Genomic DNA, 18,970 nt, shown 5'->3' on the forward strand with positions numbered 1-18,970 from the left:
GGATAAGCACCCTCTTAGAGCCCCTACATGTGTTATTGTGTAAAGGTGAGAACTGGGTATCGGGAAAAAACCAAGTAATTGCTTTTGAGAAAGCCAGAAACATTTTACGCTCCAACAAGGTGCTTGTATTGTATAACCCGTGTAAAAGACATGTGCTAGCATGTGATGCATCGTCGTACGGAGTCGGGTGTGCATTACAACAAGCTAACATTGCGGGGAAGTTGCAACCTGTCGCCTATGCCTCCAGGAGCTTGTCTAAGGCCGAGAGGGCCTACAGCATGATTGAGAAAGAGGCATTAGCTTGTGTGTTCAGGTAAACAAAATGCATCAGTACTTGTTTGGCCTCAAATTTGAGCTGTAAACTGATCATAAGCCACACATATCCCTGTTCGCTGAAAACAAGGGGTTAAATCCTAATGCCTCAGCCCGCATACAAAGGTGGGCACTCACGCTATCAGCGTATAACTATACCATCCGCCAGAAGACAGGCACTGAGAACTGTGCGGATGCTCTCAGTCGGCTACCCTTGCCCACCACGGGGGTGGAAATGGCGCAGCTTGCAAACTTGTTGATGGTCATGGAAGCGTTTGAAAATGATAAATCATCTGTCACTGCCCGCCATATTCGGACTTGGACCAGCCAAGATCCTCTGCTGTCCCTCGTAAATAACTGTGTATTGCATGGGAGCTGGGCCAGAATCCCCGTTGAAATGCAAGAGCAAATCAAGCCGTTCCAGCGGCGAAAGGATGAACTCTCCTTTCAGGCAGACTGCCTGTTGTGGGGTAACTGCGTAGTGCTACCCAAAAAGGGCAGGGAGACGTTCATCTCGGATCTCCACAGCACACACCTGGGTAGAGTAATGATGAAAACGATAGCCAGATCCCACGTGTGGTGGCCCGGTTTTGACTCTGACTTGGAGTCCTGTGTACGGCAATGCAGCCTGTGTGCTCAGTTGAGCAACGTGCCCAGAGAGGCGCCACTAAGTTTGTGGTCCTGGCCCTCCAGACCATGGTCAAGGATCCATGTCGACTATGTGAGCCCGTTTCTTGGTAAAATGTTCCTGATGGTGGTAGATGCTTTTTCAAAATGGATTGAATGTGAAATAATATCGGGAAGCATCGCCACCACCACCATTGAAAGCCTGAGGGCCATGTTTGCCACGCACGGCCTACCTGACATACTGGTCAGTGACAACGGGCCATGTTTCACCAGTGCTGAATTTAAAGAATTCATGACCCGCAATGGGATCAAACATGTCAACTCAGCACCATTTAAACCAGCCTCCAATGGGCAGGCAGAGCGGGCAGTACAATCCATCAAACAGAGCCTTAAACGAGTCACAGAAGGCTCACTCCAAACCCGCCTGTCCCGAGTACTGCTCAGCTACCGCACGAGACCCCACTTGCTCACAGGGGTGCCCCCGGCTGAGCTACTCATGAAAAGGACACTTAAAACCAGATTCTCGCTGGTTCACCCCAACCTGCATGATCAGGTAGAGAGCAGGCGGCAGCAACAAAATGTAAACGATGGTCGCGCCGCTGTGTCACGGGAAATTGATCTGAATGACCCTGTGTATGTGCTCAACTATGGACATGGTCCCAAGTGGATCGCAGGCACGGTGATAGCTAAAGAAGGGAGTAGGGTGTTTGTAGTCAAACTAGACAATGGACAAATTTGCAGAAAGCACCTGGACCAAACGAGGCTGCGGTTCACAGACTGCCCTGAACAACCCACAGCAGACACCACCTTTCTCGAGCCCACAACACACACCCAAAGGATCAACAACACCACCCCGAAGCAGGAAATCAAACCCATCACGCCCAACAGCCCAGCAAGGCCAGGCTCACCCAGCAGCCCTGCAGGGCCAACAACACGCCAGCCCAGTGAGGGCACAGCCAACACATCAGAACAGACATTTGTACCGAGGCGGTCCACCAGGGAAAGAAAGGCTCTCGACCGCCTCACCTTGTAAATAGTTTTCATTTTGACTTTTGGGGGGAAGTGATGTTGTGTATCTGTAAAGCATGCACTCCCATGTTCCGCCACCAGGGAATGCATCCCCTGAAGTCCCAAGGGATCCCAGCATCCCTTGGGAGCACTGTATATAAGCTGGCCCCTCAGGCCAGTTCCTTACTCTGGAGTGTCTTAATAAAGACTGAGGTCACTGTTACGTTAACCTCCCCGTATGCAGTCTCATCTGTGTTTGGAACACAATATCCATAACTAACAAAATCGATCTCGAAGATTACAATTATTCCAACATTCACAGCCTTTTGAGGGTGATTGTGCTCCCTTGTTCTGAATTTCCCGACCAGAAGAAATAGTTCTCTGTATCTACCCTATCGAACCCCATTATCATCATAAACACCCCAATCAGATCAACCCTCAACCTTGTAAACTCGGAGGAATACAAAGCAATAAATGGAACCTATCGTCATAATGTAATCCTTTAATCCCGGTTTTGTTCTGGTGAACCTACGCTGTACCCGCCCCAGGGCCAATATATCGGTTCTGAGTTTCAGAGTGCAAAACTGAACCCGGTTACCCGGATGAGGTCTGGCCAAGGACTCTGTACAACTGAAGAAGCACCTCCATTGCATTCTTTGTAAAGCAATAATTTAAGTGTCAGCTATGGCTCAGTGGGTAGCACTATTGCCTCTGATTCAGAAGATTGTGGGTTCAAGTCCCACACCAGGGACTTGGAGCATAAAATAATCTAGGCTGCCACTCCAATGCAATACTGAGGGAGGTGCCGTCTTTCAGATGAGATGTTAAAATGAGGCCCCGTCTGCTCTCTCAGGTGGATGTAGAAGATCCCATGGCACTATTTCGAAGAAGAGCAGGGGAGTTGTCCAGGTGTCCTGGTGTCCAATATTTATCCCTCAATCAACATAACAAAAAAACAGATTATCTGGTTTATGGTCACATTGCTGTTTGTGGGAGCTTGCTGTGCGCAAATTGGCTGCCGCGTTTCCCACATTACAACAGTGACTACATTTCAAAAAGTACTTCGTTGGCTGTAAAGCGCTTTGAGAAGTCCGGTGGTCGTGAAAGGTGCTATATAAATGCAAGTCTTTAATTGTTTATATGTTTTTTGCAGTGCTCAGTATCCTGTGGCACCGGCCTACAAAAAAGAGAACTGAAGTGCAGTGAGAAAAGTCTATCTGGAAAATACATTGAGTTTCCTCAGAGAAGATGTCGTCACTTGCCCAAAGCGAATGTTGACCTTGAACGTGTGTGTAACCTGGGAGTCTGCCCCAAATCTTCCGTGGACCGAATACTCAACAATGCCGCGTCAGCGTGGTATGCATCACCATGGCAACAAGTGAGTAGGCCGAGGCTGAATTATGGGTATGGTGTACAATACCAGTGTTGCCATCAAGGTCTTTTTTTTTAATGGGGAGCTTCAGAAATTATTTTTAAGTCCCGTTTATTTAATTTAGGGTCATTGTTTTCCCCATTCCGCCATTGTCTTCTGATGTGGAGGTGTTAACTTTTCAAAGGTGGTCAATTAATTTTCATCTGGGTGAAGTACTTGGCTTAAAATTGGCAACTGATATGATTAAAATCGGTAACCCACTGTGTGGAGAATCACAAGCATACTCCTGTCGTTCCGTGTTGCAATATTCCTGAGAGCGACAGAATAGTTGGAATGGTGACTGTAATTATCGTATGGTTTGTCACATGGTTTGGTATGAGCATGCTCAGTTTGCTCTGGCCTAGTAAAGCAAGCACGTGGAGTAGCAACTCATCATGTCTCTGTCCTTTATTTGTTCTACCCAAATAACTTACAGTGACCTTCAACAAAATGTACTCACAGTGGTTCCTGTTGGTGTTTTTGAATTCGAGGGGAATGAAGGGATTATGCAGATCGGGCGGGAAAGTGGAGTTGAGGTTGAAGATCAGCCGTGATCTTATTGAATGGCGGAGCAGTCTCTTGCTCCTAATTCTTATGTTCTTATGTGTTGCATTGAACAAAGTGCTTCCACAGAGCTGATTGACATCCACCGGTCTGATTCCCGGGATGGCGGGACTGACATATGAAGAAAGACTGGATCGACTAGGCTTATATTCACTGGAGTTTAGAAGGATAAGAGGGAATCTCATAGAAACATATAAAATCCTGATAGGATTGGACAGGTTAGAGGCAGGAAGAATGTTCCCGATGTTGGGGAAGTCTAGAACCAGGGGTCACAGTCTTAAGCATAAGGGGTAAGCCATTTAGGACCGAGATGAGGAGAAACTTCTTCACTCAGAGAGTTGTGAACCTGTGGAATTCTCTACACACACAAACTTATTGAGGCCAGATCGTTAGATATAGTCAAAAGGGAGTTACATGTGGCTCTTACGGCTAAAGGGATCACGGGGTATGGAGAGAAGGCAGGAATGGGGTACTAAAGTTGCAAAAATGATCAGCCATGATCATATTGAATGGTGTGCAGGCTCGAATGGCCTACTCCTGCACCTAATTTCTATGTTTCTATCTCCTTTCCCATCTGGACGTGAAAGTCATGGCTTTTGGCGAAAACGATTCCCGGTGTGGTCCTCCTTCCGTTGTAACTAAATGTGCTTTCCCTTTTCTTGTGCAGTGCACAGTGACCTGCGGTGGAGGGGTACAGATGCGCACCGTGCATTGCTTGAGGCAGGGGCGGCCCTCGGCGGGATGTCTACCACACCAGAAGCCGGCAGTGTCGCGAGCCTGTAATACCAGCTTCTGCCCATCGCCCAGGAAAGGTAAGACCCCTCCCACTCCCCAGTCACTCTGACGCCCATTTCTTTCGCTTCTGTCAAAAGCCGCGACCTCGTTTAATATAAAAACAGCAAATGCTGGAAATACTCAGCAGGTCAGGCAGCATCTGTGGGGAGAGAAACAGAGTTAACGTTTCAGGTCGATGACCCTTCGTCAGAACCGGAAAAAGTTAGAGATGTAAGAGGGTTTTAAACTTTGTGTAGGAGCGGGGGAAGGGGGAGGGGAGGAAAGGACAAAAGGGAAGGTCTGTGATAGGGTGGCAGGCAGGAGAGATTAAATGACAAAAGAGATGATGGTGCAAAGGCAAAAGGAGATGGTAATAGGACAAGTTAAGAAACAAAGGATGAGTACCGATAGGGTGTAAATGGAGATGGCAGAATCATCAACAGCTGACATGGGAAAGAGTGAAGAAAACAGAAAGAAAAGAGAAAATATAGGGGTGGAGGTTATGGTTTGAAATTGTTGAACTCGATGTTGAGTCCAGAAGGCTGTAAAGTATCTAAATCAACGGTGAGGTGCTGTTGCTCGAGCTTACGTTGAGCTTCATTGGAACAGTGCAGGAGACCGAGGACGGAGAGATCAGAATGAAGCGGAGAATTAAAGTGACAGGCGACCGGAAGCTTGGGATCACACTCATGCTTGACCTTATTTGCTATGTTTTCCCTTTTCCTCTCTCCAGAGCTTTGTGTACTGTTTAGACCTCAATCACATAACTTGAGATAACAACATAAACACATTTTTAGGATGATGCAAAGACTGGTGGTTTGAATAAAGAAATGAGCACAATGCTGGGAGGCGGGGGGAGCGCGGGTGGGGGAGTGTTCATTCCAGGGATCTGTGCTGGAACCACCTTTGTTCTCCAGCTGATTTTCACATGGGCATAAGCGCAATAATGTTTTCTAATGATATGCTTCCTTGAAAATAGTGCCTCTGGATCTCTTACATCTGAGAGGGCAGACGGGGGGCCTCGGTTTAATGTCTGATCTGAAAGACGGCACTCCCTCAGCACCACACTGGAGAGACGGCACTTCCAACAGTGCGACACTCCCTCGGCACTGCACTGGAGAGACGGCACCTCCGACAGTGCGACACTCCCTCAGCACTGCACTGGAGAGACGGCACCTCCGACAGTGCGACACTCCCTCAGCACTGCACTGGAGAGACGGCACCTCCGACAGTGTGGCACTCCCTCAGCACCACACTGGAGAGAAGGTACCTCCGACAGTGTGGCACTCCCTCAGCATCGCACTGGAGAGACGGCACCTCCAACAATGCGGCACTCCCTCAGCACCGCACTGGAGAGATGGCACCTCCGACAATGCGGCACTCCTTCAGCACCACACTGGAGAGACGGCACCTCCGACAGTGCGGCACTCCCTCTGCTGGACTGTCTGCCTTGATTATGGGCTCAGCTCTCTGGAGTGGGCCTTGAACCTTCTGACTCGAGCGACACTCAGGCCAAGGCTGACATTTTGTGTGAAGCACTTTTCCCTTTACCCCTGTAATATTACTGTCATAGGAACACCAGCTTACCAATGAATTGCTTGAAAAACTAATTTACTTGCAAATAAAAAAAAATACCTTTTCCCTTAAACGCTTAATTCTCGTTTACCTCCATTCTTTCCCCTATTCTCACCATCATTTTTAAAAATAAATTGACTTTATCTGCCTAAACTTATCCAGTCAATTTGAGATCTTTATTGTCTTTTAAATAAAAGTTTCACTTTATTGTGAGTTAAATTTCTCCTGTTGATCATTTTCTCACATCTCTCCTTTTACTCAAAGTGAGATTGTGTTTTTGCTGCAATGACCAACCAGAGGAAGCCCTGGCTATTGGCACTGTTTTTCCAGAACAATACCCATTGCCAGTGCTTTTAGCCAATTGAAAGGCAGGATATTGATGATTGACATGTGTGTTGTGGTGGCAACAGTCTATAAATATGGCCAACTATACCAGTGAGAATGTGACCATTTCCAAGTATCTCTGAATTCTATTGGATAGTAAGTTGGCTGAGGTGACCGAGGAACTAAGGGGATGAAATGCCCTCCCCCGGGGCAGTAACCTTCTGGGCCCGGGACTTTGACCACCAGAGCCAGAAGTCCCACACCACCAACCCCCCCGCCCCCAACCCCAGCCTGCAATTGGGCTTTACGCCCCTCAAACGAGGTGGAGAGCTGTCTGAGGTGTTCTGCCTCATTGGCGCGGGGAGGGGGGGGGGCGCTCTCGCGGCATTAGCACAACGTTGATTCCAGCGCTGCGGTGAAGAGGTCAGCAGTACGCAGAAGCTCCCCAAAATCTCAGCGGCAATTTTGCCCGAGGCTCTCCCGCCACTCACCCCCTGGGCGAAAAGGCCATAGCAGAGCCGAAAACCGGCCGCAAAAACGGGGCAAATTCGGCCCCTAAGTGGTTTTAAGGTTTAAGTCCTGTTTCAGTCTTTATTTATTTATTTGCTGTCGACAAATTCAGAGTGCATTTGTAAATTTTTTAAAGTTAATTCCCACTGCCAATGTTTGTGTCTGAGAGTGCAAGTCCATTTTGTTATTGTCATCTGCTTTCCCCCTGACGGCTCATTGGGCCAACGCACTGCCCAGTGTGGTGCTGAGCTGGAAGGTCCTGAGTCCAATTTCCTGGACACGGCTGTTCCCGCTGCTACTGCTGGAGACGGGTCCCCCCCCACCCAGGCCTAGAGAGATGGGTAAAAATCGGGTCGGGTCCCTGCACCGGATGGAGCGAGACTTCGGCTCAGTGGGAACCATTCCCGCCTGGGAGTCAGAAGGTCGAGGGTTCAAAACCCCGCTCCGGACAGTCCCGGCGAGTGAAGACCGGTGTTCCGGCTCGGAATTCTGGGATGACATCCGGCAGGATACTCGAGTCCGGTGGGGGTGGGTGCCCCCCCTGCCCCCCACCCTTGTATGAGCTGTAGAGGCCCATAAAACCCTCCCGCTGTATAGAACTACCCCGCCCCCCCCCCCCCCCTCCATGGGCTGGTACAAAGATGGTTACAGCCATGGAAGGAGTGTTCACGTCACAGGGACCTGTCAGATTGTGAATTTTCCCACTACTTCAAAGGAAGAGTGTGAAGATAAAACAGTAACAACAGCACCAGATGACGATGAAGCGACCTGTGTTCCCGTTAATTTTTGGGGGGTCCGCGGCTCCTTTAAGGGGCTGCACTCACTATTCGAAATGACACGCATGCACGGTTTTTCCCTATTGGAAAGCCGGCGAGCTAGCCACAGAGCTTAAAGGAACATTGACAGTGCCCAATTTGTGCATGTTAGGGGTGAGAGCAAGTCAGGCTTGGCTCTGGAATAAGGGGGCAGACCTTCAGAATAAGGGGTCGTCCATTTAAAACAGAAATGAGGAGGAATTTCTTCTCTCAGAGGGTGGTGAATCTTTGGAATTCTCTGCCCCAGAGTGGTGTGGAGGCTGGGTCATTAAATATATTTAAGGTGGAAATAGAATTTTGTACGATCAGGGAGTCAAGGGTTATGGGGAGCGGACAGGGAAGTGGAGCTGAGGCCAGGATCAGCTTAGGCATAATATTGAATGGTAGAACAGGCTTGAGGGGCCAAATGGCCTACTCCTGCTCCTATTTCTTATGTTCTTATAACCCGCTAGCACTCACTGGCGGGCTCATACATGGGTGAGGTGCGGGTTACTGTGCCCGTGAAACAAGATGCCCCACCCAAGAGTTGGCACCTTTTGAAGGTTGATAGGCAATAACAACAACAACTTGTATTTATATAGCGCCTTTAACGTAATGAAACGTCCCAAGGTGCTTCGCAGGTGTATTATGAGATGAAAAATGTGACACCAAGCCGCATAAGGAGAAATTAGTGCAGGTGACCAAAAGCTTGATCAAAGACGTAGGTTTTAAGGAGTGTCTTGAACGATGAAAGAGAGGTAGAGAGGCGGAGAGGATTCGGCAGGGAGTTCCAGAGCTTGGGGCTGAGGCAACAGAAAGCACCGCCACCAATGGTTGAGCGATTATAATCAAGGATTGCTCAAGAGGGCAGAATTAGAGGAGCGCAGACATCTCGGGAGGGGTTGTGGGGCTGGAGGAGATTACAGAGATAGGGAGGGGGCGAGGCCGTGGAGGGATTTGAAAACAAGGATGAGAATTTTGAAATCGAGCCGTTGCTTAACCGGGAGCCAATGTAGGTCAGTGAGCACAGGGGGTGGGCAGGAGTTGGTGCGAGTCAGGACACGGACAGCCGAGTTTTGGATCATCTCTAGTTTACGTAGGGTGGAACTTGGGAGACGAGCCAGGCGTGCGTTGGAATAGCCTAGTCTAGAGATAACAAAGGCATGGATGAGGGCTTCAGCAGCGGATGAACTGAGGCAAGGGCGGAGATGGGCAATGTTCCGGAGGTGGAAACAGGCGGTCTCAGGTCCTACGGTGTTGCACGATTTGCGTCACCAATTTTAGACTTCCCCGGTTGATATTTTCTTCTCTCTTGTCTTCGAAGATCTCAGCTGCGTTGACTTCTTCAGCTGGTGCCACCTGGTCCCTCAACACGGTGTCTGCGGGCACAAGTTCTACGGCAAGCAGTGCTGCAAATCCTGCGGCAAAACCAACCGATAGCGATCGCCATTTTATCCGCCATGCCGATCTCGACCTTCTCCATTAACCCTGCCCTCTCCAGCCCCCTACCCCCACAACAAGATTATTTATTGATCCCAGTTACGGGACATCGACCACCTGTTTGGACCGCTTCCAGCGAAAGGGTGAACTCTGAACTCAGCGTCCCCTTCATTCCCTCAGAAAGGGTGGTTCAGGTGCTAGTCTGGACAATGGACTTGATTGGCCGATTTACCCCCCCCTCCCCTCCCCCCATCAGGGTGGACACCCGGTATCCGGCATGACTTGAAGGACTTAGTGGTGCAGAGACGGAGAGTTTTTATCAGTTGGTGCTACACAGATATTGAAACATTGAAGTCTTCATCCATTCGACTTTCGTTGACGGAATTTTATTTTATTTTTTGAGAGCCTAGCTGGATAAATCGAATCATCTTCCGTGCTGGAGAATCTGGTGATTACCTGGGAATATAAATATATATATATTATATATATATAATGTGCATTATCGTCTTTTTTTAAAAAAAAAAGTATTTACAGTTTGTTCTGGACTGCAATTGATTGCTGTTGTCTGTGTGTGTATATATAAAAAACAAAAATCCTATGACAAGAGCCAGTAGACTGCAGAAGCTTTATGTGAGAGAGAGAGAGACAGAGACAATACAATGCACTTAATGATGGAAGGAGAACAACTGCTTTCATTCACACGGCAACAGTGACATTAACCCTCCATGGTGCTAATTTCCAGCCGGAGCTTGAGCTGACTGGACAAGAAACATAGAAACGTAGACATGTACAGCGCAGAAGGAGGCCACTCCGGCCCTTGGTCAACAGCCCTACAGTTATATATAAACCTATGAACAATGACGGAGTTGTCACAATCAGCATTACAAACCTCGACTTTGTTTAACATAGAAACAACCCACAGCTTCACACTGCAAATGGTGTGTTTTTTGTTAAATGGAAAGAGATACACTTGTATTTTGAAGAAAAGATTGTCGGGAGAGTTGGTGTGGGGTGTGGGGGGGGCGGGGGGGCGCGATGAAGAGGAGAATTAAAACAACCACCGTCTGCACGTGCTATTCCACGGACATCTCAACCCGTCTTGACAGCCGGAGAGAGGTCGTGACTCTGGAGTGCACGGCATGCCCAGTTTATAGAATCGTGCAGCACAGAGGGAGACCATTCGGCCCATTGTGGCTGCACCGGCACTCCGAAAGAGGGTGATTTTAGACCTCGCCACTGCGCTTTCCACATAGTGTGGGCAGAGGCAAGGCAGTGGGAATTTAATCCAGGGCCCCCCCCACACCCCCCCCCCCCTCCGCTGAATGGGCAAAATGTACACTTAACATCTCCACCCCGACACCCCCACCCCAGCCCAAACTTTAAATGGAAATAAACAAAATAGGAGGCAAATGAGGTGCTAGAGAGCTGGGTGAAACTTTGTCCGAAACACACGTAGGCGTTGTCATGCGATTTCGGACTTCGCGCCCAGTCCCACGAATTGGACTGCTGTGGGGGGTGGGGGGGGCTTACCCAGTTGAACTGACCTGGGGATGGGGGGCGGGGGGAGGAGCACGGGTTCGGGGTTATAACGGTGTGACACCTAATGGCAGTGCAACCGAGACAGACTTGGCAAAGGCTCTTGGGACTTTTTTTGGAGCCACTGTTCTGCTTGTCGGTTTTCCCTACAGACCCCAAACAGCCTCAACCTGTTTCAGCAAAACATTGAGAGATGTCTTGACTCTGCCTTATAAATATGTCCACTCATAATGGGCTCTATACAGTCGCCAACTCTGATTGGATGTATTGCTGGAGGTTTCATCACCTGACCTACTGCCTCCAACCTTGGTCGGAGTATGGGGTCGACAGTGCATCCTTACCGTGCACTGCCTTCCCACGGCCAATTGGAAAGCGAAAAGAGTCTTCATTGGTCATCCACATACCTCCCCTCTCCCTCCCCCCACCATCTCCTTTATTTTTATAATTAATAAACAGAAGTGTTCAAAGAAAATAAAAAGAACGCACAATTTTTTTTTAATGCTCTTATGATTTTTCTCCTGGGTTTGCTAACAGCAGTAAACTGGAGATCCAATGAGTAGAGGCCCAACCTTCTCAACTTTTCCTCATAAGTCAACCCACTCATCTCCAGAATCAACCTTGTGAACCTTCTCTGAACTGCCTCCAAAGCAAATATATCCTTTCTTAAATATGGAAACCAAAAGTGTACGAAGTATTCCAGATGTGGCCTCACAAATACCCTGTATAAGTGTAGCAAGACTTCTCTGCTTTTATACTCCATCCCCTTTGCAATAAAGGCCAAGATTGCATTGGTCTTCCTGATCACTTGCTGTACCTGCATACTAACCTTTTGTGTTTCATGCACCAGGAGCCCCATGTCCTGCTGTACTTTGCAATCTTTCTCCATTTAAATAATAACTTGCTCTTTGATTTTTTTTCTGCCAAAGTGCATAACCTCACACTTTCCAACATTATACTCCATCTGTCAAATTTTTGCCCACTCACTTAGCCTGTCTATGTCCTTTTGCAGGACTTTTGTGTCCTCCTCACACATTGCTGAGGGCATGAAAGGTGCTACATAAATTCAATTTCCTCTGTCCTAGATATCACCTTTTACATTGGATTTACGACAAGAAACAGGCCATTCAGCCCAACTGGTCTATGCCGGCATTTATGCTCCACACGAGCCTCTTCGCACCCCTCTTCATCTAACCCTATCAGCATAACCTATTATTCCTTTCTTCCTCATGTGTTTATGTAGCTACCCCTTAAATACATCTATGGGATTCGTCTCAACCACTACCTGTGGTAGCGAATTCCACATTCTAACCACTCTGGATAAAGAAGTTTCTCCTGAATTCCCTACTGGATTTATTAGTGACCATCTTATATTTATGGCCCCTAGTTTTGGTTTCCCCCCCATCACAAGTGGAAGCATTTTCTCTACGTCTTCCTGGTAGAACACTTTCATAACTTTATAGATCTCTTTTGGGTCACCCCTTTGTCTATGCTTTTCTAGAGAAAAGAGCCCCAGCCCGTTCAATATGTTTAGTACGACGGTGATTGTCGTTGCACTTGGACCTGGCTGAACCATACATTCGGTGTTCTTTCCTAGACATCACTCTTACCATCCAGTGGTCGAATGCAGGGCAGAGTCACAATTACACCCACCACCCACCTTCAAAAAAAAAATACAGTACAAATAGAACCTGTTTAGGGTTAGTGACGGAGAGGCTGTTGAACTCAATAGACTCCTGAGGACTCCTGCCTCAGACCTGGCCTGGATTTAAGTGCGTCATTACAGCAGGAATAAATGGCAGTGTATATCAAGAGCATTTTAATTCTGTTCCGCCCTAGATTAGCCCGTGCTGTAGCTTTAAGTGAAATGTGTTATGGTTCTTTGGGGAGCGAGCAAATCCAATGGTGTGGGGTGGTGGGGGGGGGAGGAGATTATTTTGAGCTCATCCTGGACAAAAATAAGGGTTGGGGAGAAAACCAGCTCAGTTTAGCTCTGCCTGTCATTTCCCTGTCGATAATTTATATATTTTGTATCTGGTCAGGAGGAAAACAAAAGGCCTTTTAAAACAAAATAATTTTTTTATTATTACCTGTTGTACATTTTTAATTTATTAATAAATTCATGTAGTGGGTATCTCCATGTTTGAGCAAAGCAGAATCACAAAATTATTGCAATATGTTACAAAAAGAAAGTTTTTAGTTTGCTTATCTTATGTGCATTAATACTGTAAGTAATATTTAATTTTTGTAAATTTTCTTTTGTAATAAAAATGCATTCACACATTAAGCTGTTTGCAGGATCCGCTTTGATACGAAGAGAATCATTTTAGAAACAGGAAAAACATCCATGAGCCACAACAAGGTTGTTGGAGCAGAGTGGAGGGAGCTTTATTCTGCGCCTAACCATGCCTTGCCTGACCTTCAAATCCCTATTTTAACTCCAGGTGGATTGCCTCCCGAAGGCCTATGTTACAATTACAGTCGCCTCTCACCGATGTCATCGGGCCGCATTCTGCAACATGTAAAGAAGGACCCTGTTGGCTCCGGGCGGGTGTCCTTGCTGCCTGCTTGGACTGGTAAGAGCCAGGGTGATTTTAACTCAAGGTTTCTGCTGAGTGAGGAGGGTTAAAATCTCCCCCAGACAGGGCTCAAAGGTGATGCAGAGGGAAATTGGTGGATTGGATGGTGCAGTGGCTTCAGAAGGTATGGATCAGTGGAGCCCATCTTAATTCATACACCAAAAATGGATCGACTCTTCTCCCTCTTTCGCCCCGTTAATCGCGCTTTCCTTGCTTCTGGACTGGGTTTCTCCATACCCCCTACTTGCTGATCTACAAATCTCCACCCTTCACAATCACTTATATTGTCCAAAACCCCATTGCCCACATCATGTCACGCAGTGAGACCTAGCACTGCACTCCTGTCCTCACTGACCTACACTGGCTCCCTGTCCCCCAACACAATGCATTTAAAATCTTCATCCTTATCTACACATCAGTCCTTGGCTTCACCCCATCCTGCTTCTACAGCCATCTCTAGTCTTATAATCCTCCCTTGGTCCCCAATCCTCTGACCCTATTTTCCCTCCATCCCACTGTTAGGATTAGAACCTTCAGATACCATGGCTCTATTCAATGGAACGCCTTCCCTAAACCACCTCCTCCTCTCCCACCTATAAAAACGCAAATGTAAGAGCAAGCCTTTGGTCATCACGCTTACCTCCTCACATATGCTCAGTAGCTCTCTTACTCTGTGAAGCACCCTGACACATTTGTCTACATTAAAAGCTGAAAGTAAATATACTCTCTGGATTTTAGAAGATTGAGAGGTGATCTCATTGAAACATAGAAACATAGAAAATAGGTGCAGGAGTAGGCCATTCGGCTCTTCGAGCCTGCACCACCATTCAACAAGATCATGGCTGATCACCCACCCCAGCACCTCCCCTCCACACCCCCCCGACCCCCCCCCCAGCCGCAAGGACCCACCCAACACAGGGAACAATCCACCCGCACCCAACCCGCTCTGTAATATCAGAATCATTCCCAAATATACAAGGTTCTGAAGGGGATTGACAGGATAGATGTTGAGAGGTTGTTTCCCCTGGCTTGAGTGTCTATAACAGGGGGGCACAGTCTCCGGGTAAGGTGTGGGCCATTTAAGACAGAGATGAGGAGGAACTTCTTCACTCAGAGGGTCGTGAATCTTTGGAATTCTCTGCCCCAGAGGGCTGCGGATTCTGAGTCTCTGAATATATTCATGGCTGAGATAGGTAGTCTTTTGGACTGTAGGGGAATCAAGGGATATGGAGATCGAGCGGGACAGTAAAGTTGAGATCGATGATCAGCCGTGGTCTTATTGAATGGTGGAGCAAGCTCGAGGGGCAGTATGGCCGACTCCTGCTCCTATTTTTTATGATCTTACGTTCTTAAATGCAAGTTGTTGTAGCGATTACCACAGTAATGCTGGAGGTGTGAGCCGTGCCTCAGTGGTATCGCTTTGGCCACTGAGTCATAAAGTAGTGAGTTCAAGTCCCACTCCAGAGACTCCAGCACATAATCCAGACTGACACTCCCGGTGCAGAACAGAAGGAGTGCTGCACTGTCAGAGGTGCTGTCTTTCAGGTGAAATCTTAAACCAAGACCCCATCTATCCTCTCAGGTGGATGCAAAAGGTCCCTTGGCACTATGCGAAGAAGAGCAAAGGAGTTCTCCAGGTGGCCTGGCCAACATTTATCCTTCGACTAACATCACTAAAACGCTTATCTGATTCATTTATCTCATTGTTGCTTATGGGAGCTTACTGTTCGCGAATTGTCTGCCACATTTCAGCATATTACAACAGTGACTACACTTCAAAAGTACTTCATTGGCTGTGAAGCACTTTGGGATGTCCTGATGTTGTGAAATGGGCTATATAAATGTAAGTTTCAGGGCATTGACACTGTACAGGAACAGGAGGAGGCCACTTAGCACTCGAGCCTGTTCCGACATCCAATGAGATCTGTGTCCTAACTCATATCCCTTAATAACTTCAGTTAACAAAAATCTATCAATCTCAGATTTAAAATTAACAATTGATCGAGCATCAATTGCCATTTTGTGGAAGACAGTTCCAAACCTCTGCCACCCTTTGTGTACAGAAGTGTTTCCTAACTTTACTCCTGAAAGGTCTGGCTCTAATTTTTAGACTCTGCCCCCTAGTCCTAGAGTCCCCAACCAGCAGAAATAGTTTATCTCTAACCTATCTGTTCCCCTTAATATTTTGAAAACTTCGATCAAATCACCCCTTCACCACCTAAATTCCAGGGAATACAATCCCAATTTGTGTAATCTCTCCTCGTAACTTAACCCTTAAAGTCCGGGTATTATTCTGGTAAACCTATGTTGCACTCCCTCTATGGCCAATATATCCTTCCTAAGGTTTGGTGCCCAGAACTGCTCACAGTACTCCAGGTGTGGTCTAACCAGGGCTTGTACAGCTGCAGCATAACTTCTACCTCCTTATACTTTAGTCCACTGGATGTAAAGGCCACCATTTCATTAGTCTTTTTGACTATTTTCTGTACCTATTCATGACATTTTAATAATCTATGTACCTGGACCCCCAAGTCTCTGGGCCGCCACTGCTTTAGACTCCCAAAGCAAGCGCTCTACTCGGAACTCATTCACGGAAAACGAGCCAAAGGTGGGCAGAGGAAACGCTACAAGGGCACCCTCAAAGCCCCCCCAATAAAGTGCAACATCCCCACTGACACCTGGGAATCCTTTGTCAAAGACCACCCTAAGTGGAGGAAGTGCATCCGGGAGGGCGCCGAACATCTCGAGTCTCGTCGCCGAGAGCATGCAGAAATCAAGCGCAGGCAGCGGAAGGAGCGTGCGGCAAACCTGTCCCACCCTCCCTTTCCCTCAACGACTATCTGTCCCACCTGTGACAGGGACTGTGGTTCTCGTTTTGGACTGTTCAGCCACCTAAGGACTCATTTTTAGAGTGGAAGCAAGTCTTCCTCGATTCCGAGGGACTGCCTCTGATGATGATGATTTGCGTCGAAAGTGGATGACCTCACACTTGCTGACATTGGAGTCCATTTGCCAGAGTTTTGCCCATTCACTTCAACAAAGTGGATGGGTTCACTCTTTTTTCTCCCTTGCCATCATAACTCGGGAAACTCTTTGCAATTACTCCCTTGTATTCTTTGATTTCAACCTCGTGCCTGACACTTCTGTGCTAGAATGCCAGTAATTCCTGTTTCTGTAAGTATTTTATCCAATCCCATTGTTATACTTTATGGCGATTAAATGGTTAACATTGGCTTTTTTTTTGGTTAAGAAAGAAAGCATCAATAAGATAATGATTCACTCTTACTCTTTAAATAAAAACTTTTGATCAAGTTTGCGCTGGAGGCCGATTTCACTGCTCGCAGGAACTGACACCATGTAAGAAAAATCTTGTGTGTGCTTTTTTTCAACAAAAAAAATGTGTATTAAAATGCATTCCAATGTCTGTAGTTCCAGACAATGCATGCCTGGGCAAAATAAACCTGTCAGAAGTTTTTTTTTAAATTTGGGTGAGATTTTACTCATAATGTGTATGGAATATAAATTTGTGAATATTTCGAAAGCACTTAGACATCCGGCAATCAAAGTAAGTTTTTATTAATGCCATAGATTTGGCTTATAGAGGCCAGAACTGAAGCCAGTAATTTAGCTATAATGAAGGGGTTTGTAATATAAGATTGCATTGTATTTACCAAAGTATAGGTGCCATGAGTCGTTGTGCAGAGAATTGTTACCCAGCTCCTTCACTGAACCTTCGATCACCCCTCCACTCCACAGTGACGGTCAGCTGTGGCTCAGTGGGTAGCACACTCGCCTCTGGGTCAGAAGCTTGTGGGTTCAAGTCCCACTCCAAGGACTTGAGCACCTCAAACTAGGCTGACACTCCAGTACAGTGCTGAGGAAGTGCTGCACTGTCCGAGGTGACATCTTTCGGATGAGACATTAAACGGAGGTCCTGTCTGCTCTCACAGGTGGACGTAAAAGATCCCCTATTTCCAAGAAGAGCAGAGGAGTTATCCCCAGTGTCCTGGCCAACATTTACCCCCCAATCAACATAACGTAAACAGTTTATCACGTCATTATCACATTGCTGTTTGTGGGAGCTTGCTGTGCACAAATTAGTTGCCGTGCTTCCCACATTACAACAGTGACTACACACCAAAAGTACTTCATTGGCTGTAAAGTGCTTTGGGACATCCTGAGGCCATGAAATGTGCTATAGAAATGCAAGGCTTTCTTCTGTTCTATGGATTTAACAAGGTTACCCAGTGCAGTGAGGACCCTCAACCACCAGCACAAGAAAGAGAAGCCGGACCCCAATGTCCATGTCACCTTCCCCATCCCCCATCCCCTTCCCCATCCATTTCCCCAGCCCCTTACTCCATGTTTCCAACTCAGCATAGTGGTTATGTTACTAGGCTAGCAATTCAGAGGCTTGGACTAATGATCGAGGGACATGAGTTTAAATCCCACCTTGGTAGCTGGGGAATTTAGAATTCAGTAAATAAATAGCCTGGAATAAAAAGCTAGAAATGATGACCATGTAACGACTGGATCGTTGTAAAAACCCATCTGTCCTTTAGGGAAGGAAATCTGCCGTCCTTACCCAGTCTGGCCTATATGTAGCTCCAGACCCACAGCAATGTGGTTGACTCTTAACTGCCCTCTGAAATAGGTACTCAGTTAAGGGCAATTAGGAATGTGCAATAAGTGCTGGCCTTGCCAGTGACAACCACATCCCGTGAATAAATAAAACAATCTCAAAATGTTCCAAAGTGCTTTAGATTCTTTTTGACACAGCGAATTGCTATGATCGTGAATGCACTGCCTTAGTACAATAGTGAAATTGTTCAATAGTGCAATAGTAACTTTCAAAAACGATTTGGATAAGTATTTGAAAAGGAAACATTTACAGGGCTATGAGGTAACAGCAGGGGGAACGGGACTAATTGGATAGCTCTTTCAAATAGCCACAATGGGTTGAATGGCCTCCTGTGCTGTCTGTTTCTAAGTGTAGTTACTGTTATAATGTAGGAAACACAGTGCCAATTTGCACACAGCAAGGTCCTACATACAGCAAAGAGATAATGGCCTAGAAATCCCGGTTGGCTGCTTCCCGCGGGCGATCGACTGAAATGGGGCAAAGATGCAGACTTACCTGAAGCTGCTGTGCCCACGAGAGATCCCGGTCGTGAGGACTCCACTGACTGCGCGTCGAAGCGCGTGCACAGCAGGATGTCCCTAAGCTGGAGCTGCAGTCACATGGCTCTGGGCAGCCAATCCAGGTAAAATATTTTCTCATTCATAATAATGGGAACTCCGGAAGGTGGAGTACCCATTATTATGATTGAGAAAGCCCCCCAAACACCCAAAACACTAATAAAAAATAGAAAAAATACACTAAATGCATTAATTTAAATTAAGATTACTTACATCATAAAAAAACATATTTTTCTGATTTTTTAAAAAAGTTTTTAAATTATGGTTTAAAATAAACTTACCATAGTGGAGAGGGTTTTTAACAATGTGTTTTTTAAATT

General features: G+C 46.9%; 1 protein-coding gene across 1 annotated transcript in view; it reads left to right on the forward strand.

Moving 5' to 3' along the window:
• adamts18 (ADAM metallopeptidase with thrombospondin type 1 motif, 18) overlaps positions 1–9,339 on the forward strand; it is a 297,899-nt gene extending 288,560 nt beyond the window's left edge. Inside the window, exons 21-23 of the mRNA XM_070897035.1 lie at positions 3,101–3,325; positions 4,590–4,734; positions 9,224–9,339. Of these exons, the coding sequence (XP_070753136.1) occupies positions 3,101–3,325; positions 4,590–4,734; positions 9,224–9,339 (486 nt within the window). The remainder of the gene's footprint in view (positions 1–3,100; positions 3,326–4,589; positions 4,735–9,223) is intronic.
• The last annotated feature ends 9,631 nt before the right edge of the window (positions 9,340–18,970 follow it).

This window comes from Pristiophorus japonicus, chromosome 13 (genome assembly GCF_044704955.1).
Source record: "Pristiophorus japonicus isolate sPriJap1 chromosome 13, sPriJap1.hap1, whole genome shotgun sequence".
NCBI classification, from domain to species: domain Eukaryota; kingdom Metazoa; phylum Chordata; class Chondrichthyes; family Pristiophoridae; genus Pristiophorus; species Pristiophorus japonicus.